Source organism: Fundulus heteroclitus, chromosome 22 (genome assembly GCF_011125445.2).
Source record: "Fundulus heteroclitus isolate FHET01 chromosome 22, MU-UCD_Fhet_4.1, whole genome shotgun sequence".
NCBI lineage: Eukaryota > Metazoa > Chordata > Actinopteri > Cyprinodontiformes > Fundulidae > Fundulus > Fundulus heteroclitus.
The window spans coordinates 3382776-3410320 of NC_046382.1; the positions used below are offsets into that span (position 1 = coordinate 3382776).

At 45.1% G+C, this 27545-nt stretch overlaps 1 protein-coding gene across 5 annotated transcripts; it reads right to left on the reverse strand.

The window, feature by feature from the left end:
• Positions 1-4665: 4665 nt before the first annotated feature.
• On the reverse strand, positions 4666-26746 carry LOC105922217 (transient receptor potential channel pyrexia). 5 transcript variants are annotated; one of them, XM_036126458.1, is made up of 20 exons: positions 26667-26746; positions 26480-26547; positions 21905-22010; positions 21667-21827; positions 21130-21231; positions 20908-21058; positions 20667-20831; positions 19084-19193; positions 18891-19005; positions 18789-18817; positions 10552-10643; positions 10370-10484; positions 10118-10288; positions 9747-9817; positions 8073-8240; positions 5923-6041; positions 5646-5850; positions 5355-5559; positions 5221-5279; positions 4666-5146 (listed from the first exon to the last, which is right to left on the reverse strand). In XM_036126458.1, exons 2-20 carry the CDS (start codon positions 26528-26530, stop codon positions 4849-4851), a joined length of 2493 nt encoding a protein of 830 aa, XP_035982351.1. In that variant the 5' UTR covers positions 26531-26547; positions 26667-26746; the 3' UTR covers positions 4666-4848. The 5 variants fall into 5 exon arrangements, with proteins under 5 accessions (XP_035982351.1, XP_035982354.1, XP_035982353.1 ...); XM_036126461.1 differs by having other exon boundaries at positions 21145-21231; positions 26480-26712; XM_036126460.1 differs by having other exon boundaries at positions 20667-20828; positions 26480-26712.
• Positions 26747-27545: the final 799 nt, after the last annotated feature.

The window sequence follows — 27545 nt, forward strand, 5'->3', positions numbered from 1 at the left end:
GCATGGGACCACAGCTGCTGAACTACGCATACGGAGGACCGACTGGATGAGGACCAGAGAGCAGAGGGACCTTCACCTGGGCTACAGGTAAACTCTGGCTATGATAGAAACCGGTAGGACCGTCACTGGGAGCTTCCAGCTGGATTTGCATCATGATGTGAAAAATATCTGGTCCTTCCATCCATATTATAGAGCTAAATCTGGGCCATGAAGCGGCTTCAGTTTAGCTCCATAGTCCTTTAGTTCAGTGAAAATCAAAACATTTATTCCTAAAGCAGCTAAACACATCAAAAGCTCCTTTGAATCAGCTCGCTGCAGGTCCAATTCTGCTTTTAGACAGAAAAAGTGTTGCTCAATAACCCAGGAAACGGTGAGGGTAAAGGTCAGCCTCCCTCTTCTATATTTTCTGGGCTGATTGTAAACATGCAGCTCTGGGTTGTTTAAAGAGGATTAATACGAAATAAATCATCCCAGTTGATCCCAAATGTACCATTAACTGTTTTATTTCTACAGTTCTTAATAACTCAAATATTAATATACTAATAATAGGACAAAATATCAGAGTCCATAAAGGCATGAGGCTCTTTGTTACATAAAAAAACTCTGTGGAAGTTAAAACCTCCACAGAAAGTGTTTAATAATAGGGCTGGACAATATAGAAAAAAAAGCATATTGATAAAATAGAAATATTTATTATCAATAATTATCAACAAATTCAAAACATATCAAGTGCAGCCCTGGCCATTTTATGCTGTTGCTTAATGACCTACTTTAAGATAAAGAACACATAAAACACTGAATTAAATGTCAACTCTGTATTCAATCAACTTTTTACCAAAACTGCACGTTTTTAAAAAAGAACATGTTTTCTGAACTCTTTGAAGTGGAGGAAGCGTTCCTGGGTCTGCGTTGTGATTGGTTGGGAGGATGTAATGACTGAAAAATTACCCTACATGGCTGGAATGCAAAAGGAAGGAAAATTGTTATTCTATTAAACTTTTGATTGACCCCTTTTTCTTTCATCGATATGCGTCTGTTGATCGATAAATTGTCATTGAATTATGGTCCAGCCCTATTTAACAGTGAAGAATCACTAACGGCTCAAATGGCTAATAAAGTGAATCTGAATCTGATGCTCAGTGGAGAACACCTGACTGTTGCTTTATTATTTGTGGCCACCAAATGAAAACTTTCTGCACCACTGGAACGAAGAGATGGAAAAATGTAGGAAAACAGAACGGGTTCATGACAGAAGGAACATATTTAGAGTATCAGTTTTAATCAGATGTTCAGAAAACTTGTCATTATTTAAATAAATCTTACCTTTTTATGTGGAAATCTGTTTTAAAGCAATTGTATTCCCTCTCCTGTCACTGCCTGGCAAACATCACACATTTAATATTTTCTTACATTTATCTTCAACTTTCTGTAATTGTATTTTCCATATTTTATATTTAAACCATATTCCTAAAAGCCATTTACCTTGTTCTAAGTCTTGATCAGATGATTTTTATTTTATTTCCTCTTACTCTTTTCTGTATAAAAAACACAACTTTTGTTTTTTCACTTAACATCATAAACAGAAAATTTCTTTAAATGCATAATTTAGAATTACAGAAGACAATAATGCACTTATAATAATTCCTTCAGGAGTTCCACTCTACTGCAAATGATCAAGAATCTTTATTGTCATTATCTAACGATAAATTCTGGTGAGATTCACACATAACACACAGACACGAAACAAGACATTATGTTCAGGTCCAAAGCATCAACAACACTTCCTGTGAAGTTAAACGTGTGCAAATGGACATTAGCATATGAGAAACAGTGTAAATAATACTCAAAAGGTTAAAAATAAAACAACTGGATTTCTGTCCTGAAGCTTTACACGTTTCTCTTCCATCCAGGAAGCTTTCTCAGTTCTAAATGTCTGCAGTAGTGAGGAGCTCCAGCTTTATGGACCTGCAGGACTCCTTAGAGCTTAGACTCACCTGGAACTGATCGCTCCAACAATGGAGTCGTTAGCCTCCTCGTTAGCCTCCTCATTAGCCTCCTCGTTAGCCTCCTCGTTAGCCTGGCTCCCAGGAGGAATGTTGTGCTCACATCATGGAGGTGTGAACTGAGGGGAAACTTGGCAGGAATCAAACCTACAGCTGTGTTGTAAGTTTCTGAAAGTTAAAACCTGTGCCCTTTACAGTTTAAAGTTGTTTTTTCTCACAAACAATAAGCATTACAGAAACAATTAAATGTGGTCTATTAAATATAAGGTCACTCCCTCCAAAGACTTTGTTAGTTAATGAATTGATTTCTGATAATCAGATTGATTTGTTTTGTCTCACAGAAACCTGGCTACAAGAAGACTACGTTAGTATAAATGAGTCAACTCCCTCCAATTATTCAAATTTCCACATTCCCAGATCTGTGTGAAGAGGAGGAGGAGTGGCAACTATCTTTCAGTCTGATTTGTTCCCGTATGTTCCTAACAGAGCACTTCGCTCTCAGACTGCAGGTCTGCTGGTGGTTCCTAGAGTCTCTAAAAGTAGAATGGGAGGCAGATCCTTTAGCTATCAGGCTCCTCTCCTGTGGAACCAACTCCCAGTTTTGGTCCGTGAGGCAGACACCCCGTCTACTTTTAAGACTAATCTTAAAACTTTCCTTTGTGACAAAGCTTCTAGTTAGAGTGGCTCATGTTACCCTGAGCTACCTCTATAGTTATGCTGCTATAGGCTTAGGCTGCTGGAGGACATCAGGGTCTATTTCTCTCTCTCTATAGAGTTCTACTGTTCTTCAATTATGCATTATGTGTTGTCATTTCAGCTTTTAACTTTTTGCTCTCTCTCTTTTATCTCATAGTAGGTACACCTGGTCTGGCGTTCTGTTAACTGTGACATCATCCAGAGAAGACGGCTCACCTGCTACTACCATCTAATGTAGAACAGATTACTAGATCAATGTGTGCTTCTGTGCTTTTTTGTTTCTCTTGTTGTGTCTCTGCTCTGTCTTCTGTAACCCCAGTCGGTCGAGGCAGATGACCGTTCATACTGAGCCCGGTTCTGCCGGAGGTTTTCCTTCCCGTTAATGGGTGGTTTTTCTTCCCACTGTCGCTTCATGCTTGCTCAGTATGAGGGATTGCAGCAAAGCCATGTACAATGCAGATGACTCTTCCTGTGGCTCTACGCTTCCCCAGGAGTGAATGCTGCTTGTCGGGACTTTGATGCAATCAACTGGTTTCCTTATATAGGAAATTTTTGACCAATCTTTATAATCTGATTGATTTGACTTTGTAAAGTGCCTCGAGATGACATGTTTCATGATTTGCCGCCATATAAATAAAATTGAATTGAATTGAATTTATTAATTAGTCCCAGGCCAATTAATAACTACAGTTCTTTTGAACATTTAACCCTCAGTTTCCCTCATTCAAACTACAAAGCAATAAAACCTCTTCTGTTTGTTGTTTTGTATCAGTGGCACTATTTTAGACATGATTAATCTATCCTTATTAAATGGATATGTACCACAGGCTTTTAAAGTAGCTGTTATTAAACCTTTACTTAAGAAACCATCTCTTGATCAAGATGAGTTAGTAAATTACAGACCTATATCTAATCTTCTTTTCTTATCTAAAATTCTTGAGAAAGTAGTTGCTAATCAACTTTGTGAACATTTACAAAGTAATGACCTACTTGAGGAGTTTCAGTCAGGCTTCAGAGCTCATCATAGCACTGAAACAGCTCAGGTGAAGGTCACTAATGATATTCTCATGGCCTCAGATAATGGACTTGTGTCTATACTTGTCCTGTTAGATCTCAGTGCTGCGTTTGATACAGTTGATCACAATATTCTCCTACAAAGACTTGAACATACTGTAGGGATTAAGGGGAAAGCATTAGGCTGGTTTAAATCTTATCTGTCAGACAGATTCCAGTTTGTTCATGTAAATAATAAATCTTCCTCAAACTCTAGGGTCACTTGTGGAGTACCACAGGGTTCAGTCCTTGGAACAATTCTATATACTATATATATGCTTCCGATTGGCAAAATTATCAGACAGCATGGGATTAATTTCCACTGTTATGCTGATGATACTCAGCTATATTTATCCATAAATCCTGATGAATCCAATCAGTTACTTCGACTGCAGTCATGTCTTGATGACATCAAAAGCTGGATGACTTTAAATTTCCTGCATTTAAATCCTGACAAGACAGAAGTTGTAATCTTTGGGCCAGGGTCTTTAAAAAATAAACTTCTTAATCAATCACTTAATCTGGATGGCATTAACTTGGCCTCTGGTAATAAAGTAAAAAATCTTGGTGTTGTTTCTGACGGATCCACTCGCCCTGTACAGCTTGAGAATGCCAAAACTATCCGTCCGCACACATCTGTCTCTCTTCATCGCTCTCTCTCTTTCTTTTTCACACCCCCCCCCCCACACACACACACACACACACACTTCTCTCTCAGTGACAGTGTGCTGTAGGGTGTGAGACATGCAGAGAGCAGCCAGTGTTTACGACAGTGCTTAGGTCCTGTAGGAGAAGGTTAGTGCTTCTTTAAAAACAGCCTTTTGTGTTGTCTTTGACTAATATTTGAATGTGGTTGATGTTCTGAAACACTTAAGTGTGACAAACATGAAAAAACATAAGAAATCAGGAGGAATCACTTTTTCTCACAGTTGTATTCCAATAAATAAATCCACGTGGACTTACAAGGTCCATCAGGAAACCCATAAATACCACCACACTTTATAGGTATCAAAGTGAGGCATGCAACCTCTGCAGAACCTGGAGGCACATAGATCAGGATGCCTGGTCTGACTGGGAAAAGATCTCCTAAGTCTTTTTAAACAAAGTCTTTCCTGGTCTGAACCAGCTGGTGGACCAGAGCTTGAAGCTCTCTCAACTCTGCTTGGATGGCCTGAAGCTCTTGTTGCAAATGCTGAGGATCCTGGTCCTGCTGGTCCTGCTGGTTCTGCTGGTCCTGCTGGTCCTGCTGGTTCTGCTGCTCTAGCTTCTTCTGGTCCTTATACAGACAGTTTTTCTGCAGCTCCTGTTTCTGAGCTTTTGGAGGCTCTTGGATTGGCAGGTCTTGAAGCTCATGGTTCTCCTGTTGGTTCTGCTGGCGTTGTTCCGTCTGGACCCTGGTAGAGAGAGTCCATGTCAGACTTGCTGCTCACAGTTTAACACTAACTTGCTCTGTGTGTCCTGTTCTCACCTTGAACTCCTGGTGGCCTCCATGTCCCTTTGTAGGACCAGGAACCGATCCAGAGCGTCCTGCAGGACCAACAGTGCCATAGTACCCCAGTACAGATGCATTTAAAGAAAATGTGCGGTTCTTCTGATACACACCCTGACTTGTGCTGTGATGTGCCCAGACTCATGATGGTAATGAGAGCTTAGTGTGATGTTTGCACAGGTGTCACCCAGCGGAGAGCAGCGTTTGGAGATGTACTGGTCGTCATAGAAACGGCGTAGGCGGGGCATGGACTCTTCTATCTGCAGGATGACAGCAGCCTGCTGCATCACGGCGTTAGCCTGGGAGTTATCGTGCACCCTGAAACAATGAATCCATCAGTCAGTCCTAGTCCAGCTCAGTTTTTCTCTCACTGTGTTGTGACCAGTCCGGCTGTGACCTCTGACCTCTGGAAGGTGTCGGTTAGGAGTGCGATCAGCAGGTTGATGCACAAGATGGAGGACGCTGCCAGGAAGGTGCCACACAGCAGAGGAGCCATGACGCTGTCCACCCTCACCATGGCAGCGTACTCATACTCATCCACCAGAGTGATCCGGTACAGACTGTAGAGCAGACCTGAGGCAGACTGCATGCTGGGAACTGACGATGTTCCTGGGAGAACATCAGGGTTTCCATCAGAGTGGGGAACTGAAGTCATGGCCTTCAGACAAAACGTGTTCTAACCTCCAAATATGATCCAGAAGCTGCAGGCGTAGGGGATGAAGATCTCAGCATACAGGAACAGGAAACGCATCACATCCCCGACAATGTTCCCCAACATGACGATGAACGGCCCCATCAACCTGCAGAACGGCACGCCACAGATTGTCAGCCATGAGATGAATCATCTCCATCAATCGGTGCGGATCGACCTCCGCCTTCAAGATCAACCAATCAGATCAGCTCCAACAGGGATAGCACCATGTGAAGACACCTGAAGACTGGCGTCCAGCTCTGGCTCTCAGGGCTGGTCTCCTGCATGTTGTAGATGTGCACCCCACCACAGCGTATAAAAATGTTATAATCACTTGTAATGATCAATTCTGTTTTTCAGGTGTGGAAGCAGGGAAGCATCTAGAAGGTAGAGGACACCACCCAGCCCTGACCCACTGGTTCAGCACTGGGTGATGAGCTGGAGGAGCTCATCCTGCTGGACCTTCAGTCTCCACCATGGGTCAGCCTGGATCTGCTGCTAGTTTGTTGGAGGTAGAAGGTTTAGCTTCAGAGCATGGTAGGAACACTATACGACGTGGCAGGAACCTTATAGAACATGGTAGAAACATTGTAAAGAATTCTAGAAACTCTAGAACATGATGGGAACGCTATAGAATATGGTAAAAGCTTTATAGAACATGGTAGAACAATTTAACGGGATAGATAAACTGTAGAAGTGTGCAGGCAGCAAGCGGAAGCTAGAAAAGAACGAGTGGCATGCTGGCGTTACGTGAGAACGTGAGAACGATGCATGAGGGACAACCGATAGATGAGGTGATAAACCCGTTAGTTACATTTTCTGAGTTTACTTTAGTAATCATTTGAAGAAAATATACTTATAGGACTGGTCTGTATTCTATTCTTTCACTTGAGTAACATTATAAAGAATATCGCTGCTCCTGGATCACATTTTGACTCCTCTTCCCACCGAAGAGTTTTAACCAGGAATGCACCAGAGACACACCTACATCTGTGTTGAAGTGAGACCTCCTGATTAAAGACCAGCTCTGTTATTTCCCACCTGCTGAGCTCATGGAGCCCACTGAGCTATGTTATCCACTGGAGTGCTAATAGCCGCTGTTAGAACGAGTCTCTGTGAAGCCACCAGCCGCCATATTGGTACTCCCTATTTCCCCCCAGTAACTAGGGAATATGTGCGCTACAGCATCGAATAACGAGGATTTTCTCATGTTCAGGGGGGGCTTAAGACTTTTAAAATGTCAAATGCCATATACTTTTATATTATATTCTAAAACTATCAAGTACTGAGAAAGTCATGTGCTGAAATATTTTGCATTTTATTCATTTAAATATATATATTTAACATTTATAAATATATAAATAACTACATACAAAGACATATATTTACATATATATATATATATATATATATATATATATATATATATATATATATATATATATGTATATATATATATATATATATATATATATAATATGAATAACATGTAAAATATTTCAGCACCTAATTTCCTAGTAGTTGATAGTGTTAGTACATCCACTGACTGTAGAATTACCTGTGAAACGTTTTCACTCAGCCAGAAAACTGCTTGTTGTTGCAACCCAATCCTGTGGGATTCTGTGAGAGTAGGGAGTAGCAAGATGGCGGCCAGTGACTTCAGTTTTTAGGCTAAATCAGCACTCCAGTGTGTTATATAGCTCAGTGGTGGAGCCGTCTGCAGGTCAGCTGAACATGCAGGAAGCAGCAGTGTTGCTCTAATGTGCTGCATTTACATTATCTGCTGTAATTATTGCTTTCATCAGTCCATGTGGAAAAGTGGTTCTTCTGCCTGCATTTGTTTCTTTGTAATTGTCTTTAAAATACCAGAATTTGTACACAACTTCATATTTTTGTCTGTATGATGACATCATTTTTAAATATTAAATCAGTGTTTCTGAGCGTACTTTTGCTCTTTATTACGTTCTTGGTTGTGTACTTTTCCTTTTACTTGACTAAAACTACGTTGAAGCAGCGCTGCTCTGACTGCAGGGCGGTCTCTTGCTACTCTACCCGCCTCTGCTTGTGGGCAGCAGCGGCGTTCTCGTACCTGAGCGGAGAACAGGTGAACGGCAGCGTGTCTGGGAAGCAGGTTCTGTACCTGAAGGCTCGGACGTGTTTCATGAGCCGCAGCCAGAGGAAGATGATGGAGATGGAGAAGAGGCGCAGCGTGACCGTGTGGAGGCTCCTGGACGGCTGCAACACATCGGCCATGTGAACGCTGAAGGACGCCGTCAGCAGCGAGTAAACCAGCCAATCAAAGACGTTCCTGGCAGCAGGTAGAAATGAAGCACCTGAACACATCTGACACTTGAGAGGAAAGGACAGTGAGTCTGGAGCGGTTGTGTTTCAGGGTTAATATCCTCTGACTTCTCTCTTCCTCTCACACATTAACTATTTCCAACGTTTTCTAACAGCCCAGCCTTCACCAGCAGGCAGGGAGCAAGCTGTCCTGCTTTAAAAAGATTATTAAAATTCTTCTACGTTTACTGGACAAATACTTTGCTAGCTTTTAAAGATCAGCACTTGTTAAAGCTTATTAGAAACCCATTATTACACTTTTGCATAAAGTTAAATATTGTTTAAGGGCTTCTGAAGCTTGTGTGTCGACAGGCAGTTTTGACTGAGTAGAAATGGATGTAATCTATGTGAAGCTGGAAAATGTAAACTTCCCTAAAAGCTCTCAGAGAATCTGTGTCTGGCCTCGCCCAGTCAGAAACGCTCGGTTCTGCTGCTGTCGCTCAGATGGTTGGTTTCACCGCAGACACACTGGAGGACGCCATGCCTGCACCTCCCTGTGCACCTCCTCCAGGGTCAGCAGAACCACCAGGACCACCAGACACACTGGAAGCGCTGATAGATTTATCCAGCCATGGCGACCCGTTAAATTCATCCTCTGTCCTGTTTCTCAGAACCAGTCATGGTTGCAGAATGGACGAGGTTCTCCTGCAGGTTCTCCTGCAGGTTCTCCTGCAGCTGACATGTGGGCCTCCCACCATCTCCTTCCTCAGCGAGGCGTAATGACACCAACCACTGATGATGGCAGCAATAAAAAGCCTCTGCCTCTGTCACATTTTCCACTTTTTATGTGTCCTCTACAGAAACAATCATGTGTAACAAATGCATTTATTTAAAGGTGCCTTTTTATTATTATTCTTTTATTAAATAAAATAATAATAATAAAAAGGCACCTTGGTCCTGAACATAACCCTGAGCCCAAAAAGCTCCTCACTTTACAACAAAGTCCTCACTTTGGTGGTAAAATGTGAAAATATGTTATAAATAAATACCTAGTCCACATCCGGCTCCAGTAGTGACTGCATTTCAGGGTCTATTTGCATTTTCTTCCTCCGATACATTATTACTGTATTTAGTTAAAACTTTGTGATGTGTGTCTATGCTTTCATATTTTATATATGTGGAATAATGTGGCTTTTGTGGGAGTTAAACTCATGTAAACGGTGTTCTAAGATGTTTGTTGTAAACTCAATATTTAGGTAAAAAATGCATATAATACAATAAAATGGATAGAAAAGCATAGAAATAAGCTTTAACATCCATCAGAGGGGAACCTCAGGTGTCCCAGCAGCAAAGTGAAAGACGGCAGTGTTCAGATACACAGAAAGGGGAAAATAAATATAGAAAGTAAAATAAAATGTCAGGATGAGAAAGATGAAGCTCAGTTACTAAAATAGCATCCTTAGATTACAGAAAACTGAGCAGAGGGTTTAAAGACATTTGATTGTAAGCGAGGAGACGGAAGCTTTGTTGGTACCATAGGTCTCGGCTGTAGTTGCCCCTCATGCTGCCGATCCTGCTGGTCTCCCTCAGGAGGTACAGCCTCTCCTGGAAGACACAAACACACCGCTGTGCTGCAGCCGGTCCACACGGCGGCGTTACTCACGATCACACATTCAGAATCCACACATGTGGAGGTCCTGCACTCTACAGCGCTTCAGTCATTCATCCGTTCACACCCTGACGGTGGGGAGCTACATCCAGCCACAGCTGCCCTGGGGCAGACTGACAGAAGCAGGGCTGCCAGGCAGAGAAGGATGGAGCAGGGCTTTGAACCGGCAACCCAGCAGCTACAGGATGAACTCCTGCGCCACTACTGCCCCCTAAGAAAGACGTCCTGTTTCCAACCTGAGGCCACATCGGGTGACAGCAGCGCAGGTCGTCTTGCAATCGGCGCTCCATCCACCGGCGGCGCAGGAGGAGTTTCCTCCTGGAAGACGCCATGTCCTGCACCTCCCTGTACACCTCCTCCAGGGTCAGCAGGAGCGCCAGGACCACCAGGAGCACACGCCACCAGTCCTGACTCAGACAGGCCAGAGACACAGGAGTGAGGCAGGCGGGAGACAGACAGGTGAGAGTCACCTGAGCTGAGAGGCTCACCTGGGGAAAGCTGTAGCGATCAGGTGAGTCTTGGCAGGCGGACACAGAGATGGCGACAGTTGTCCAGGAAACATTGAGAAGGAAGTTGAGGACGAGGAGAGTCCATGCCCCCAACCTGGAGTCAGCGGAGCATCTTAACGAGTAATCTCATTAGGATGTCAGACCAATCAGGGAGAACTTACCTGCCGTAAAGTCTCCATTTAACCTCAATGAGTTTGAGAATGACCGGATCCATGATGAGGTCTAGTTTGCCCTCCAGAACCACGACCTGCAGCTGATGGAGAGGTCAGATTTTACCGTCATCTTTTCTATGTCCTGTACTCCCTCAACTAGAACCTGCAGGACGTAAACATGGAGACTGGAAGGTTGGTAGTACAAGTCCAGAAGGGAAGTACCAGACATCCTCCCCCTAGTCACCATCTCCATTCCCAGCATTTTCCAGGTCTGCCCCGGAGTCTCCTCCCAAAGCATGGTCTGGAACCTCCAAAGGAACGCACTTTCAAACCTTAGGCGTGACTGGGAGAGCTCAGTATGGACAGACGGCGTCGGTTACGTCCCTAACCCTGTTACTGAAAGGTGCTATAGATAAACTCGCCTTGCCTTGCCTCCCGTTGGGCCCTTAGGGTCCAGGGACCACGCCCTGCTGGTTGTCCCTCATCCTGATTTAAAAACCAAGGGAGTCAGAGCTTGGTCTTCGGTTGCTCCAGGAGTCAGAGGTTTCTTTTAAAGGCCAGCTGAAGATTGACCTTTTTAGGTCTGCTTTGGTTTCATTTATCTGCTGCTGTAAAGCACTTTGTGGTTTAATCTTGGGGGGTGCTACATGAATAAAGTTTTACTCAAACTACCTCTGCTGGCATGTTTTAGTGCACTTCTCTGGACAACACCCTGCAGATCCCATCAGGTCCACAGGTGGGAGGCTGACCATCTGGTGACCTGGTGCAGGAGAACAACCTGGAGCTCAACGCTGTAAAAACAGTGGAGATGGTTGTGGACTTCAGGAAGAACTCAGCCCCAGCTACCTCCATCACCCTCTGTGACTCCACCATGGACACTGTGGAGTCTTTCTGCTTCCTGGGAACTATCATCTCCCAGGACCTAAAGTGGGAGCTGAACATCAACTCCCTCACCAAGAAAGCCCAGCAGAGGATGGACTTCCTGAAGAAGGCAGCTGAAGAACTTCAACCTGCCAAGGACAATGATGGTGCAGTTCCTCCATCACTGAGTCCATCCTCACCTCCTCCATCACCATCTGGTACGCTGGTGCCACCGCTAAGGACCAGAGCAGACTGCAGCGTGTCATCAGAACCAGAACCAGAACAGGCTGCAGTCCATCAGGACCAGAGCAGACTGCAGCGTGTCATCAGAACCAGAACCAGAACAGGCTGCGCTCCATCAGAACCAGAACCAGAACAGGCTGCGCTCCATCAGGACCAGAACCAGAACAGGCTGCGCTCCATCAGAACCAGAACCAGAACAGGCTGCGCTCCATCAGGACCAGAACCAGAACAGGCTGCGCTCCATCAGGACCAGAACCAGAACAGGCTGCGCTCCATCAGAACCAGAACAGGCTGCGCTCCATCAGGACCAGAACCAGAACAGGCTGCGCTCCATCAGGACCAGAACCAGAACAGGCTGCGCTCCATCAGAACCAGAACAGGCTGCGCTCCATCAGGACCAGAACCAGAACAGGCTGCGCTCCATCAGGACCAGAACAGGCTGCGCTCCATCAGGACCAGAACCAGAACAGGCTGTGCTCCATCAGAACCAGAACCAGAACAGGCTGCGCTCCATCAGAACCAGAACCAGAACAGGCTGCGCTCCATCAGAACCAGAACCAGAACAGGCTGCGCTCCATCAGAACCAGAACCAGAACAGGCTGCGCTCCATCAGAACCAGAACAGGCTGCGCTCCATCAGAACCAGAACCAGAACAGGCTGCGCTCCATCAGAACCAGAACAGGCTGCGCTCCATCAGAACCAGAACAGGCTGTGCTCCATCAGAACCAGAACCAGAACAGGCTGCGCTCCATCAGGACCAGAACAGGCTGCGCTCCATCAGAACCAGAACAGGCTGCGCTCCATCAGAACCAGAACAGGCTGCGCTCCATCAGGACCAGAACCAGAACAGGCTGCGCTCCATCAGGACCAGAACCAGAACAGGCTGCGCTCCATCAGAACCAGAACCAGAACAGGCTGCGCTCCATCAGGACCAGAACCAGAACCAGAACAGGCTGCGCTCCATCAGAACCAGAACAGGCTGCGCTCCATCAGGACCAGAACAGGCTGCGCTCCATCAGAACCAGAACCAGAACAGGCTGCGCTCCATCAGAACCAGAACCAGAACAGGCTGCGCTCCATCAGAACCAGAACCAGAACAGGCTGCGCTCCATCAGAACCAGAACAGGCTGCGCTCCATCAGGACCAGAACCAGAACAGGCTGCCCTCCATCAGGACCAGAACCAGAACAGGCTGCGCTCCATCAGGACCAGAACCAGAACAGGCTGCGCTCCATCAGGACCAGAACCAGAACAGGCTGCGCTCCATCAGAACCAGAACAGGCTGCGCTCCATCAGGACCAGAACCAGAACAGGCTGCGCTCCATCAGAACCAGAACCAGAACAGGCTGCGCTCCATCAGGACCAGAACCAGAACAGGCTGCGCTCCATCAGAACCAGAACAGGCTGCGCTCCATCAGAACCAGAACCAGAACAGGCTGCGCTCCATCAGGACCAGAACCAGAACAGGCTGCGCTCCATCAGGACCAGAACCAGAACAGGCTGCGCTCCATCAGAACCAGAACCAGAACAGGCTGCGCTCCATCAGGACCAGAACCAGAACAGGCTGCGCTCCATCAGAACCAGAACAGGCTGCGCTCCATCAGAACCAGAACAGGCTGCGCTCCATCAGAACCAGAACAGGCTGCGGTCCATCAGAACCAGAACCAGAACAGGCTGCGCTCCATCAGGACCAGAACCAGAACAGGCTGCGCTCCATCAGGACCAGAACAGGCTGCGCTCCATCAGGACCAGAACCAGAACAGGCTGCGCTCCATCAGAACCAGAACAGGCTGCGCTCCATCAGGACCAGAACCAGAACAGGCTGCGCTCCATCAGGACCAGAACCAGAACAGGCTGCGCTCCATCAGAACCAGAACAGGCTGCGCTCCATCAGAACCAGAACCAGAACAGGCTGCGCTCCATCAGAACCAGAACAGGCTGCGCTCCATCAGAACCAGAACCAGAACAGGCTGCGCTCCATCAGAACCACAACCAGAACAGGCTGCGCTCCATCAGAACCACAACCAGAACAGGCTGCGCTCCATCAGAACCACAACCAGAACAGGCTGCGCTCCATCAGAACCAGAACAGGCTGCGCTCCATCAGAACCAGAACCAGAACAGGCTGCGCTCCATCAGGACCAGAACCAGAACAGGCTGCGGTCCATCAGGACCAGAACCAGAACAGGCTGTGCTCCATCAGGACCAGAACCTCACGCCACAACAACAAGACCAGAGCCACCTGTGACCTTTGACCCTGCCTCTCTCCCCCGTTCAGGACTAACAAGCTACACCAACGTAGCATCTCCAGACCTTCTGCGTTATATTAACACACAGTCTATCGTGTTTATATATCTATTCTATTTTTTTTGTTTTGTCGCACCATCAACACCAAGTCAAATCCAAGTCAACTTGATTGTGATTCTGATTCTCAGACTGTCTACAGAAGGCGGGTACCAGACCTCAGGCCTTAACGCCAGCTACATCTAGCTAGCATCACTCAATGCGACGCAGACGCTCCAGCTCCTTCTATGCCAGCGAGGTATCATGCAGCCAGTATCATGACCCGGTACCAGGTTGCTGGTACCGGGTCAACATCAGAATCACTGTGGTTCTGGTGCTGTTGGTCCTGGCCTCGTCAGGGCAGGTAGCTTAGGCAGCACACCTGTCTCCAGCCCAGAAAGCAGGGGACCAGCTGCCGGCTTCCCGGGGCCACTATTAAATATTCTACCACTAAAGAGCGCTCACAACTCCACTGGAAGATGCTCAGAGACTGGAAGATGCTCATGTTATTAAAAACATCCAAAAGCAAGTTCTAATAAAGTTTATTTATGCAGTATATATAAATATATACTATACATTCCAGATAATCTGGATATATATGAATATGCTCCGGTTTGAATCCTGCATGGGGCGTATGTGAATAGCTGGTTTATAACGTCATCCATGATGGGAACGCATCAACAGAACCGGCTCAGAACAAGGTCTGCCTCAGGAACCAGGACACCGATGACAATCTACGTGTAGCTGTTCTAAAATATCTATCAGACTAAAATATACATACCGTCATGTAGATAAGGTATGGTGAATATGGTGCAAGTATATTAAAAGTTAGTTAAAATGCATTTAAATCAATTCATTGTTGAATAAGTGCTATAATAGTTATAATTCAACCAAAGGCTTTTGTTATTTTGTTAGATAGAATATTTGTTTGTATTTCAGTGTGTCTGCAGCCTTCATTGTTCACATCCTAACTTGTGTTGTGGAAAATATCATTAGTTGTTATATTAATCAGGCATTTATATGCAGAATAATAAGAGGAACTGTGTCTCCCCTCTGAGGCAGAAAACACACAGTTCACAGGATGTTTGCTTTAAGGGCTGAAAGCTATTTCATGGTTCTTGAGGCCATCTGGCTTGACCCCTGATAGGACAATTTGGGCACTAAATCTGCCATACTGAATATACTCCTTGTTATGAGAGCAGGTAGAACCTGGAGACACGGTGTCTGGACCCAAAACCCCCAAACTAACCGGGAGGGGCATTCTGATATAAGATGGGTTTGTGAAGAAGACGTTAGACAAAGAAGCTGCAATGCCTTGAGAGGACATTGTAACATACTGAAAACTAAGCTTGTAAATTGTCTTTGTCCCTTGGAATTCCAAATGAATTAAATATGCATATTTTAAATGCCTCTGATAATCTGTTTCTCCTTTACGGTCAAATCTTAAACCAGCATAAGACCGGCCTTCAGAAATAAGCAGGAGCAGGCCCTTATTAATTTCAACACTCGTGAAGTTGTCAGTCTTGTGTTTTCTTCTGGCTGATGGGAACTGATGGTCCGGTCAGGTCTAAGCGAGGAAAGCCTGAAACCGTCAGGTGTGTGGTGCTGGGCTGCTGTTTTACCAGAGCCCAGGGGAGAACGTACAGAAATTCTGTTCATCTGTCAGGATGGCGCCACACGTTGGTTGGGCTCTGTGTTTACCTGCCATGATTTTATCTTTATAGCCTTTAAAACCTTTTTAGCCAGTATATTCCTAACCAAGGAGTCATTTGATGGATCGATGGAGCAACAATGCACAGATAAAAGACAACAATGGAGTCCTGGTAATTTCTTCACCGTACGCGGTAGGCTTGTCCCAAACAGGCCACGCGTTCTAAAAATCTTTCTTGCTTGAATGTTTCTTCTGTTCGTTATGGGACTTTTACTACGTCACCTTTTTCAAGCCGAACAAAGACAGGACTCTCAAGGTGAAATTAACGTTCATTTGAACTATTTTGGACATGGTCATTTTGCTGTATATTAATGTATATTTTGCTATCTACAGAATAACTTCGAGGCGAGCTACTACGCTTAAAAAATCAAGCCACTCGAATGAGATATTGACATTAGTACGGCTTTCCTGCTCTTGTTAGCGGGTGATGTGCAGCTTAATCCAGGACCAAACTCATCCGCAGATGTCGGGATCGAAGGGCAACTCGCCAACGAGCCGGGGCTGGTTGGTGGAGATCGGGGCTCTGGAGGTGTTGGTGGCGATGTGTCGCAGCGCGTGTTTTACATCTAAGAACATGTTGGACAGCAGTTTGATCAGACTGTTTTGAGTGCAGAGCGTGGAGTGACCAGTGCCAGATCTGCGGCTTGCTACCTTGCTACGACGTCCGATGTATCAACCCTGAAGACCGACGGCGCTAGCACACTGTCAACAAACGTTTGTATTGACCATTCACAATATGGAGATCCTGGGACCGCCCACCCGTCAAACTGCATACTAGTGCTGGGATTATCAACAACAAACCGTTACGAAGAAGTGAAAGGGAGAACTGGATGGCCAATTCCAACATGACTAAGAGACATAGACCGGACCGACGTAAGCTAAAGACATTATATACGGAGGCAATAAACACACAAAAACATTATCTATTCTTTCAAACTATTAACCATGCTAGAGTGGTCTGGGACCCTGCACTGAAACCTAAACCTTTTTGGAGGACATTTAAATATAAGAAGTCTCATATCTAAATGTGAGGAAATAAGAACATTGTTAATTGGTTCTAACTTAGATTATTTATGTTTAAGTGAAACTTGGCTAACTGATAACATTCCTACTAATATGATTGATGTAACTGGATACACATGTTTTAGGAAGGATAGAGTTGTAGGCCGCGGAGGGAGAGTATTAATTTATATAAAAGACTTGTTTAACGTCAATGAGATATTAATAGATGAGCAGATATTAATAGAATGTGTATGTATAAATGTTTGTCTTTTACCTCGTATAAATTTTAATATTGTGGTAGTATACAATCCTCCATCATGTTGTAGTTCAACGTTTTATAATAACTTAAAATAATTGTTAAAAGGATTTAAACATAAAAGTGAAGTAATCATTTTGGGAGATTTTAATAAAAACCGGATGGATGATAAAATTAAAAAATCACAGAGATCTGACAGCAAAATTTTATTTTCATCAGTTAATGAATGGTCCATCTCGTATCACTAAAAAGAGTCAAACTTTAATAGATTTTACTTTTTCTAATGAACCTGGTCGAATTATAAAAGCCCGTAACCTGGTGTGCGGCTTATCCGACCACAATATCACTCTCATTTCAAGAAAACTACCTCAAACTCGTTTTGTAAGTGGTTACAATAGACAGAATATAAAACAAATTCCAAGAAACGATTTACCCAAATTTGAGGCCGACTTAGCAAAGGTCAACTGGGTGGATGTCTCCCACCAGAATCAGATAAATGATTGCTGTATTACTCTCAATGTTTGTAATACTATGAATAGGTTTCTTAAAACTCTATGGAAGGGACAAAGAAAAACACAGCTACCATGGGTTCCTACCAGCTCCAGTGGATATACATGGTATAAAACCTAACAAAAAGTGTTCCGATTTGTTCAAGATAAAGGAAATTAATTACTCTGCTGTTCAAAAAGCTATTAATAGCTTAAGCAATTCTTACGCAAAGGATATGTATAAGTTAGACGCTATGTTTTTAAAAAATATAGCAATATTTTAGCAGAACCTTTAACCCACATAGTTAATATTTCCATCAGAACCGGGCAATTTCCTGATGCATGGAAAAAAGCTTTGGTGAAACCGATTTTCAAAGCGGGATGTCCCCATGAAATCAATAACTACAGGCCGATAAGTCTTGTTCCGGTCATGTCAAAGTGATGGAGAAAATTATTCTAGAACAACTACTATTGTATTTAGAAAGTAACAATCTTCTGCATCCCCTTCAGTTTGGCTTCAGACATAATCATTCCACAGAGACAGCTATAAGTCTGCTGCTTGAAAAGGTTAAACAATCACTTGACAGCGGACAAATCACTGGCGCAGTTTTCCTTGACTTGAGGAAAGCTTTTGATACGGTGAATCACAACTTACTGATCTCAAGGCTTTCATCGTTTAATTTTTCGGAACGATCATTGTCTTGGTTTCAATCATATCTGAAAGATCGTGAACAATGTGTCGTCATTAATAACAGTAAATCTGTATTTCGTAAAATAGTAACTGCGATCCCACAAGGAACTATCCTAGGTCCAGTCCTCTTTAGTTTGTATGTTAATAGTATTCATGAAATTTGTCCTGAAGTTAACCTGCAAATGTATGCTGATGACACCATTGTTTATACATCGGACAAAAACAGTATTGTAGTCAGTGAAAAACTGCAGAACAGCTTGCAGAGATTATCATCATGGCTAAATGACTCTTGATTAACTCCCAACACAAAGAAAACTAACTGTATTTGCTTTTCAATTAAGAAAATGTCATTACAGTCTTTGAATATTCAGATCAATGGGGTCCTTACTGAGCAAGTACCACCAGAAAAATATTTAGGAATAATTCTGGACCCTCAGGTAAATTTTAGGAGCCATGTTGATAAAATCAGCAAAACTGTTAGATCTGACATAAACTGTTATAATAATTAGGAATTGCTAAACACTTCACTGTGCTGAGGTGTTTTTAAACTCCATGATCCTCTCACACTACTCTTATGGAGCTCCAGTCTGGTCTCAGACTAGCCAAACCATCCTTAAACCATTAGCCAGTCTTTATACAGTCATTCCCACCCTGACGGTGGTGAGCTACGCTGCGCCACTGTGGACTCTAGTTTAAGTGGAAGGTTGTCTTACTGGGGTGGTCGGCTCACTGAGTCCTGCTCCTACAACACAGAGAAGCAGACATGTTATTCTGGTGCTTAACGGAGGCTCTGAGACTCTGCAGGACGGTGTTACCTGCCAGGACGGTGTTACCTGCCAGGTGAGCCTCTGGTTCCAGCAGGTTCAGGTAGAAGTACTGCTGCCTCGTCATTTTGTCCATCACGTGAAACTGACGCAGGGCCGCCTGAGCCTGAACACAACGCAGGTGACTACAACCCCGCCAGACCAATCAGTACGCTGCTCTCTGTCAGGGGCGGGCCGTAGTTACCACGTGACTCATCCGGCCAATCAGAGCAGTGATACACAGCTGTCCATCAGAGTCCTTCACCCCAGCATCCGCTCCAAGGTCCAGCAGGACCTGAGCTGCTTCACTGCGCTCTGGAAGCAGAGGACCAGCTGGTTATGACGGGAAGTCATCGGTGATGTCACTAATGACGTCACCGTTACGGATGACACCATTGATGATGTCACTGACAACGCCACTGATGACTTCACTGATGATGTCAACTGTGTCATCAGGTGGTGATGTCATTGGTTAGATAATGTCACAGGTGTATGGCAAGCCATTTTAACATAAATTCGGTTTTACCGCCCTTACATTCGACATATCTCAAATTGTTTTATGACTAGACGTTTTAGCAATTTAAGATATCTCAAATTGTATTTTGACTAGTCGAAATGACATCAGATTTTCCATTGAGTTGTATGGAAACGTCAATTCAAGATATCTCAAACGAATTACTGACTATCTGAAATACCCATTTCAGATATCTACAATTAAATTACAATTCAAGATATCTTAAATTGAGTTTTGACTAGTCATAATTCTAATTAAAGATATCTCAAATGCCACCATAATTCAAGATATCTTAAATGTATTTTTGGATAGGCGAAATGTAGTTTTGACTAGTAAAAACTAAATTTAAGATATCTTGAATTGTAATATTGACTAGTCAAAATTCCTTTTAATATATCTTGAATTGTAATTCTGACTAGTCAAAATGACGTTACTGATATCTTGAATTACGAAACGGCTTGCCATAGTTCATCACACATGAACCAGAGGTGCGCTCTTGTTTTCAGAGAAGCTAAAGGAGGGTGCTGTAATGCCTTGTGCCGTCTAGCATGTCAAAATCAAGAGCTAGCTGGCTTTACCATAATTTACCACAGTATAAAAACTGCATCTGGTTATTAACTGAACTGGCCCACTCTGAGGAATATTCCTTATTTCCAGCTTGGACATGAGTCGACAGTAGCGCTTTCAGCTAGCCGTTTTTCAGTGCATTGTGTGTGTCGGCAGCAAGTAAATCCGAAATTCTTTGCAAATTTCTTAAGCATTCTTCAAGTATACTATTTTCGCCCTCTCTGCATATCCCATACTTAAAAAGCTCTTTCTGTATTGTGGCATTTTCTTACAATTATGTCGAAAACAGCCAGCGCCATTGATTGTTTAGGCAGCTTTGGGCAGCTTACAGCCAATAAGGGGCTTACACGCAATGTCTTATTTCAGATATCTTAAATTGTAATTCTGACTAGTCATAATTACGTTTGAGATATCTTAAATTACGTCTACGGATGTGTGACGCTTTCAATGACGAATCCGGTGACGTAATTTGAGATATCTTGAAAGGAATTTTGACTAGTCACAATGTAATTGAAGATATCTTGAATTATTATTCTTCCTAGTCAGAATGTAAATAAAGATATCTTAAATTACCATTCCGGATAGTCAAATTGTAGTTTTGTCTAGTCAAAGTGCATTTTAAGATATCTGGAATGTAATTACGGATAGTCAGACGAAACCGAATTTATGTTAAAACGACTTGCCATACAGGTGTGACGCAGCCTTACCCATGCTGGCGGCGAGCTGCAGCGGCGTGCGCTGCTTGTGGTCGGTGCAGCTGATGGAGGCGCCGGCCTGCAGCAGCAGCTCGATGGAGCCAACGGCGTCGTTCTTGGCTGCGTAGTGAAGAGGAGTCTGCTGGTCCAGGACAGTTGGAGCGTTGGGATCAGCTGCTGACAACAGAAACACAGACCTGCAGTGGGGACCTTCAGCACCTACGGAGCAGAGATCTGCTCAGGACACACATACCTTCTCGATCCAGCAGGAACTGGACCATGTCCTCATAGTCCAGGGCCGAAGCCACATGAAGAGGCGTTACTCCAAACTGATCCGAGGACAGGTGGTCTGATCCCCGGTCCAAGAAGAACCGCATTACATCTACGCTCCATGCTCTGGACACCTGAGAACACACACCTGAGTTCAGATTCACGGCGGAGACACTGCAGGCCGCTCAAGCAGACTAAAGGAAACCTCATCAGCTGTGACCTCGTGGAGGACAGTTTGTCCATATCTGTCCGAGCAGTTTGGGTCAGCGCCGTCTGAGATCACCTCATCCAGAAACTGAAGATCCACCTGAGCACAAAGACACACAACCTGAACATCTCTTCAGCCTCACCTGGTCAGCCTCACCTGGTGAGTCTCACCTGGTCAGCCCAACCTGGTTAGCCTCACCTGGTGAGCCTCACCTGGTCAGTCTCACCTGGTCAGTCTCACCCGGTCAGTCTCACCTGGTCAGCCTCACCTGGTCAGCCTCACCCGGTCAGTCTCACCTGGTCAGCCTCACCTGGTGAGCCTCACCTGGTCAGCCTCACCTGGTCAGTCTCACCTGGTGAGCCTCACCTGCTCGGCCTCACCTGCTCAGCCTCACCTGGTCAGTCTCACCCGGTCAGTCTCACCTGGTCAGCCTCACCTGGTCAGCCTTACCTGGTCAGTCTCACCTGGTGAGCCTCACCTGGTCAGTCTCACCTGGTCAGCCTCACCCAGTCAGTCTCACCTGGTCAGCCTCACCTGGTCCGTGTCCTGGTTGCTGGCCGCCAGCTGTCTGAAGTGGTCCAGCAGTCTCTTGTTCAGGTGCTGGCTGCGGGTGGAGGTGTCTGTTTCGTCTCTTCTCTGCTCGCCATCTTCTGCGTCCTCTGCCAGGCCACAGTACCTGGTCTCCAGATGGACTCCTGGACATGAACAAGGTCACTGGGACGTCCAGCATCCTGGTCTTCTGACGGTACTCACCTGAGACAGCGGCGCTCACCGGTTAATACCGTCCTCCTCTGCTTCCTACGGCTTCTAGAATATGATGTCCACCGAGATTCCGCGGAGAACGCAGAGGACCTGGCCTCAGAAGAACCCCCCTGGACCTGTAGAAAGACCGATGGAGGAGAGATCCAGAGTTAGCTCACAGCTTCAGCTGCTTCAGCTAGGAACCACTGATCAGGCCTGAAACCTGGGAGTAGTGATGGACTCACACCTGAACCTCCATCTGAAGACAAAGTGGACCTTCTAGAACCTGGACAACATTTCCAGAATTAAAGGACTGATGTCTCAGCAGCATTTGAAGAAACTAATCCATGTTTATCTTTAGCAGAACTGATCACTGCAGCGGTGTTTTCACAGGTCTGCCTAAAAAGTGGATCAGAACGCTGCAGCTGATCCAGAACCTGCTGCCCGCGTTCTCACTAAGACTAAGAACGTAGAGAACATGGACCCGGTTCTGAAGTCCTCACTAAGATTAAGAACGTAGAGAACATGGACCCGGTTCTGAAGTCCTTCCACTGAGACTAAGAACGTAGAGAACATGGACCCGGTTCTGAAGTCCTCACTAAGACCATAGCTCTCAACTCTCACGCATTGACCGTGTGACACACGCATTTCATCAATTGCACACGCTCACACGCATTACTTTGAAAATCTCAATCTTACAATGAAAATCTCACTCTTGAAACGCACGCGTCCGGACGTTTCGCGTCATGGCGGAACCATTTTGCGGTACAATGGTTTCCGCACGTCCGTTAGTCGAGGTAACACAGCTGCAAGGAGCGCCGCCGCAAACAAGTGTCCCTCATCAAAATTGAAACACCTGTACGGTCCGTGTTGCGTGCGAATTAAATGGTAAGTCGTCATGTTGTATTACAAATTGTAACATGATAGTTAAGTCTTGAATCGACCATCAGCCCCCCCCCCCCCCCCCCCCCCCCGTTGGACCGTCTTGAATCGACCAACAGCACCCCCCCCCCCCCCCCCTCCCGGGGCCACAATCTCACTCTCAACAGTCGTTAGAAGTTGAGAGGTATGCTAAGACTAAGAACGTAGAGAACATGGACCCGGTTCTGAAGTCCTTCCACTAAGACTAAGAACGTAGAGAACATGGACCCGGTTCTGAAGTCCTCACTAAGACTAAGAACATAGAGAACATGGACCCGGTTCTGAAGTCCTCACTAAGACTAAGAACGTCTTAGTGAGGACTTCCTGTTTGCGGTAAGGCGTATTGTGTCACTTCCTGTTGTCGCTGTGTGAACTGTAGTGTGTTGCTCCAGGCTCTCTCGCTTTTTATCTTTAAAACTCTTTGCTGTAACATCTGTTTCCAAACATAAGCACTTTTAAAACATTGTCTGTGGCTGCTCATCACGTTTGGGAACTCCGTGTTTCACACGGTTTGTTCTTTGGCGTGATAACAGGGCGCTAGCCTAGCTTTAGCCTAGCGTTAGCCTAGCGCTAGCCAAGCCTTAGCCTCATAATGGCTTCTCCGTCCCTGACTAAGTCTCCTATCTGCTGCTCTCTGTGTCAGATGTTCAGTTATTCCTCTGCCTCCTTTAGTGATGATGGTACATGTAATAAATGTAGTGTTTTTGTAGCTTTGGAGGCGAGGGTGTCAGAATTGGAGACCCGGCTCCGTGCTGTTGAAAAACCAGCTGATAGCCGCTCTTTTGCTAGCGAGGAGCCGCATAGAGTAACTTCACGTAGCGAACCTAAAGCAGTAGCACCCGAGCAGCCTGGTAACCAGGCTGGCTGGGTGACAGTTCGTAGGAAGCATAGCTCTAGATTACAGACCCCAGATCACCACCAACCCGTCTGCGTTTCTAATAGATTTTCACCACTCAGCGATGCACCCGCTGAGAAGCCGACCTTAATTATTGGCAGCTCCATAGTCAGAAATGTGGCACTAAAGAAACCAGGGACCATAGTTAAATGCCTACCAGGGGCCAAAACGGGCGACATAGAATCTTACCTAAAACTGCTGGCTAAGGATAAGCGTAAATACCGCAAAATTGTTATTCACGCTGGCGGTAATGACACCCGGTCACGCCGATCAGAGGTCACCAAAGTTGGTGTTGCTTCGGTTTGTGAGTTTGCTAAAACTATGTCGGACTCTGTAATTTTCTCTGGTCCCCTGCCTGATCTGACCAGTGATGACATGTTTAGCCGCATGTCATCATTCAACCGCTGGTTGTCTAGGTGGTGTCCTGAAAACGACGTGGGCTACATTGATAACTGGAGAACTTTCTGGGGAAAACCTGGTCTGATCAGGAGAGATGGCATTCATCCTACTTTGGATGGTGCTGCTCTTCTTTCTAGGAATCTGGCCGGATTTATTAGTTCTCCTAAATGCTGACAATCCAGGGTCCAGACCAGGAAGCAGAGCCGTAGTTTAACACACCTCTCTGCAGCTTCTGTACTGTTACCCACCCATTATCCTATTGAGACGGTGTCTTTCCCACGGCCAAAACTTAACAGATCAAAAACTGATCTAAAAGGAACAAATCATAAAAATCTAATAAAAATCAATACGGCTCACTTTGAACCAAAAAATAAAAGAATTAAATGTGGTCTATTAAATATAAGGTCTCTCCCTCCAAAGACTTTGTTAGTTAATGAATTGATTTCTGATAAACAGATTGATTTATTTTGTCTCACAGAAACCTGGCTACAAGAGGACTACGTTAGTATAAATGAGTCAACTCCCTCCAATTATTCAAATTTCCACATTCCCAGATCTGTGGGAAGAGGAAGAGGAGTGGCAACTATCTTTCAGTCTGATTTATTAATTAGTCCCAGGCCAATTAATAACGACAGTTTTTTTGAACATTTAACCCTCAGTTTCCCTCATCCAAACTGCAAAGCAATAAAACCTCTTCTGTTTGTTGTTTTGTATCGTCCACCAGGCCCTTACTCTCAGTTTTTGGATGAGTTGTCAGACTTCTTATCTGATTTGGTGTTAAATACTGATAAGGTTATTATAGTGGGTGATTTTAACATCCATGTTGACACTGAATGTGATAACCTTAGTGTAGCCTTTAAAACTATCCTAGATTCAACTGGTTTTGCTCAAAATGTGCATAAACCGACGCACTCTTGGCTTCATACTTTAGACCTTGTGCGGACATATGGCATTGATTGTGAAGAATTAACAGTATTTCCTCACAACCCTGTCCTGTCTGATCATTTTTTTATTTTTTTTTGGGGGATTTTTTGCGGCTCTAGTGGCTTGCTTTTTTCAAAAGTAGGCTGACAGGAAAGGGGGAGAGACATTTGGCAAAGGACCGCGGGTCGGATTCGAACCTGGGTCGACCGCGTCGAGGACTAAGGCCTCTGTATATGGGTCGCGCTACCCGTTGCGCCACATGCGTGCCCTGTCTGATCATTTTTTAATAAAATTTGGGTTTAATCTAACGGAGTTCTCCACCCCCAAAAGAGGGGTGGAGAACTCATTATAGTAGATCTTTTTTGGATAATGCTGTATCAAAACTTAAAGAGTCTGTCCCCCTCTTAATATTGTCAGTATTGCAGAAATACCCTGTAGATGGCAGCAATGTTGTTTCTTCCCATTCACAAATCGATACCTTTGTTAACGGTGTGACTTCCTCATTGCGTTCTGCATTAGACAATGTAGCTCCCTTGAAAAAGAAGGTGATTATTCACAGGAAGCTGGCTCCTTGGTTTAATTCAGAGCTGCGTTCCTTGAAGCACAATGTTAGGAAATTGGAGAGAAAATGGCGCTCTACACACCAAGAGGAATCCTACTTAATCTGGAGGGACAGTCTATTGTTGTATAACAAGACCCTTCGCAGAGTTAGAGCAGCATATTTTTCATCATTAATTAAGAACAAAAATAATCCTAGATTTATCTTTAGTACAGTTGCCAAACTTACCCAGAGCCACAGCTCTGTTGATCCATCCATTCCCTTAGCTCTTAGCAGTAATGATTTTATGGGATTCTTCATAAATAAAATTGATGCCATTAAAAATAAAATAATTGGCATCCTCCCAAACATGATTACCTCGTCCTCAGTAAGTGAGGCAGCATTGGAGGAATCTTTAGAACCTGTACAGTGTCTGAACTGTTTAGAAGCAGTAGAGCTTTCTGAGCTATCTAAAATTTTAGCTTCATCTAAACCTTCTACCTGTATGTTAGACCCAATCCCAACCACGTTGCTCTTTTCTCACTAAGACTAAGAACGTAGTGAACATGGACCCGGTTCTGAAGTCCTCACTAAGACTAAGAACGTAGAGAACATGGACCCGGTTCTGAAGTCCTTCCATGGCTCCCTGTATCTCAGAGAATAGACTTTACAATCCTTCTGTTAGTCTATAAATCCCTGAATTAGCTCCTAAATCCATCACAGACTTGTTATCAGGGCATCAACCCTCCAGACCACTCAGGTCTTCTGGCTCCAGCCTGCTCTGCAGAACCAGAACCAGAACCAGACATGGAGAACTCCTGCAGGACCACTGATCCAGGTCACCATGGACTGCATCACCTGCTCCACAGGTAGGACTAGATCAGAGGCATGGAGCTCACCAGCATCCATCATCACTGAGGGAAACAAACCTTGTGGTGGGACTTGGGGATCCTGGTTCTGCCAATCTTCTCCAACTCCATTTCCAGGCTCAGTCAACCTGCTGGGCAAGATCTCTGTTTAATCCCAGATGTGTGAAACCTCTGCTGGACAGCAGCTTGGCAGCAAAGCCCCCTTAAGAACTGGAGAGCTTTGTGGACACCTGCTCCCAGGAGACACCTGTTGAAGCTTCTGAGTCCTTCAGCTGTGTCCAGCATCTCCAGGTTCCAGACACTAATCTATGTGAAACCAGCGCTGAGGAGCAGCGGGAGGAGCCGCAGTCAGCTGATGGTTATCAAGCAGCTCAAAGGTCTGGCCTTATCTGGGGTGGAGATGTGCTGCAGCTGCAGCTCCAGGGTTTGGCCTCCTTATCACCACGGACTTTCATCCTGACCTCCTCTGAGAGACGCAGACGGTCAGATTAACTGTGGACACGCACTGCAGCGACTCCTGACTCTGTGGAGGAGGAGGAGGCTGGAGGAGGAAGGAGGAGGAAGGAGGAGGAAGGAAGGAGGCTGGAGGAGGAAGGGAGGAGGAAGGGAGGCAGAGCTCTGTGGGTGAGAAAGGAGGAAGGGGATGGGTGCTGGACCAGAGCAGGTGGTGACATTGGCAGCTGTTGATTGGCTCCTATGCCCTAAATTAAAGGTATAAATTATTTAGAATGTTTGTTTTTCATTGATATACCAATGAAATAAGTTAATATGTAAATACATGAATAGGGGAATAACAGCTAAATAGATACACAGTATGCACAGTGGCGCAGTGGGTAGCGCTGTTGCCTTGCAGCAAGAAGGTCCTGGATTCGAGTACACCCTGGGTCTTTCTGCATGGAGTCTGCATGTTCTCCCTGTGCATGCGTGGGTTCTCTCTGGGTACTCTGGCTTCCTCCCACAGACCAAAAACATGATTGTCAGGTTAATTGGCTTCTCCAAATTGTCCTTAGGTGTGAATGGTTGTTTGTCCTGTCTGTCTCTGTGTTGCCCTGCGACAGACTGGTGACCTGTCCAGGGTGAACCCCGCCTCTCGCCCAGTGAACGCTGGAGATAGGCACCAGCAACC

Excerpts from the sequence above, each read along its gene's own strand:
- LOC105922217 (XM_036126458.1), bottom strand. The coding sequence starts at position 26,530 with ATGGAGTTGGAGAAGATTGGCAGAACCAGGATCCCCAAGTCCCACCAC. Across the intron at positions 19,194-20,666 it reads GCAGCTCGCCGCCAGCATGG|AGCGCAGTGAAGCAGCTCAG; the intron begins GTAAGGCTGCGT and ends CTCTGCTTCCAG. Across the intron at positions 5,147-5,220 it reads GAGGCCACCAGGAGTTCAAG|GGTCCAGACGGAACAACGCC; the intron begins GTGAGAACAGGA and ends TCTCTCTACCAG.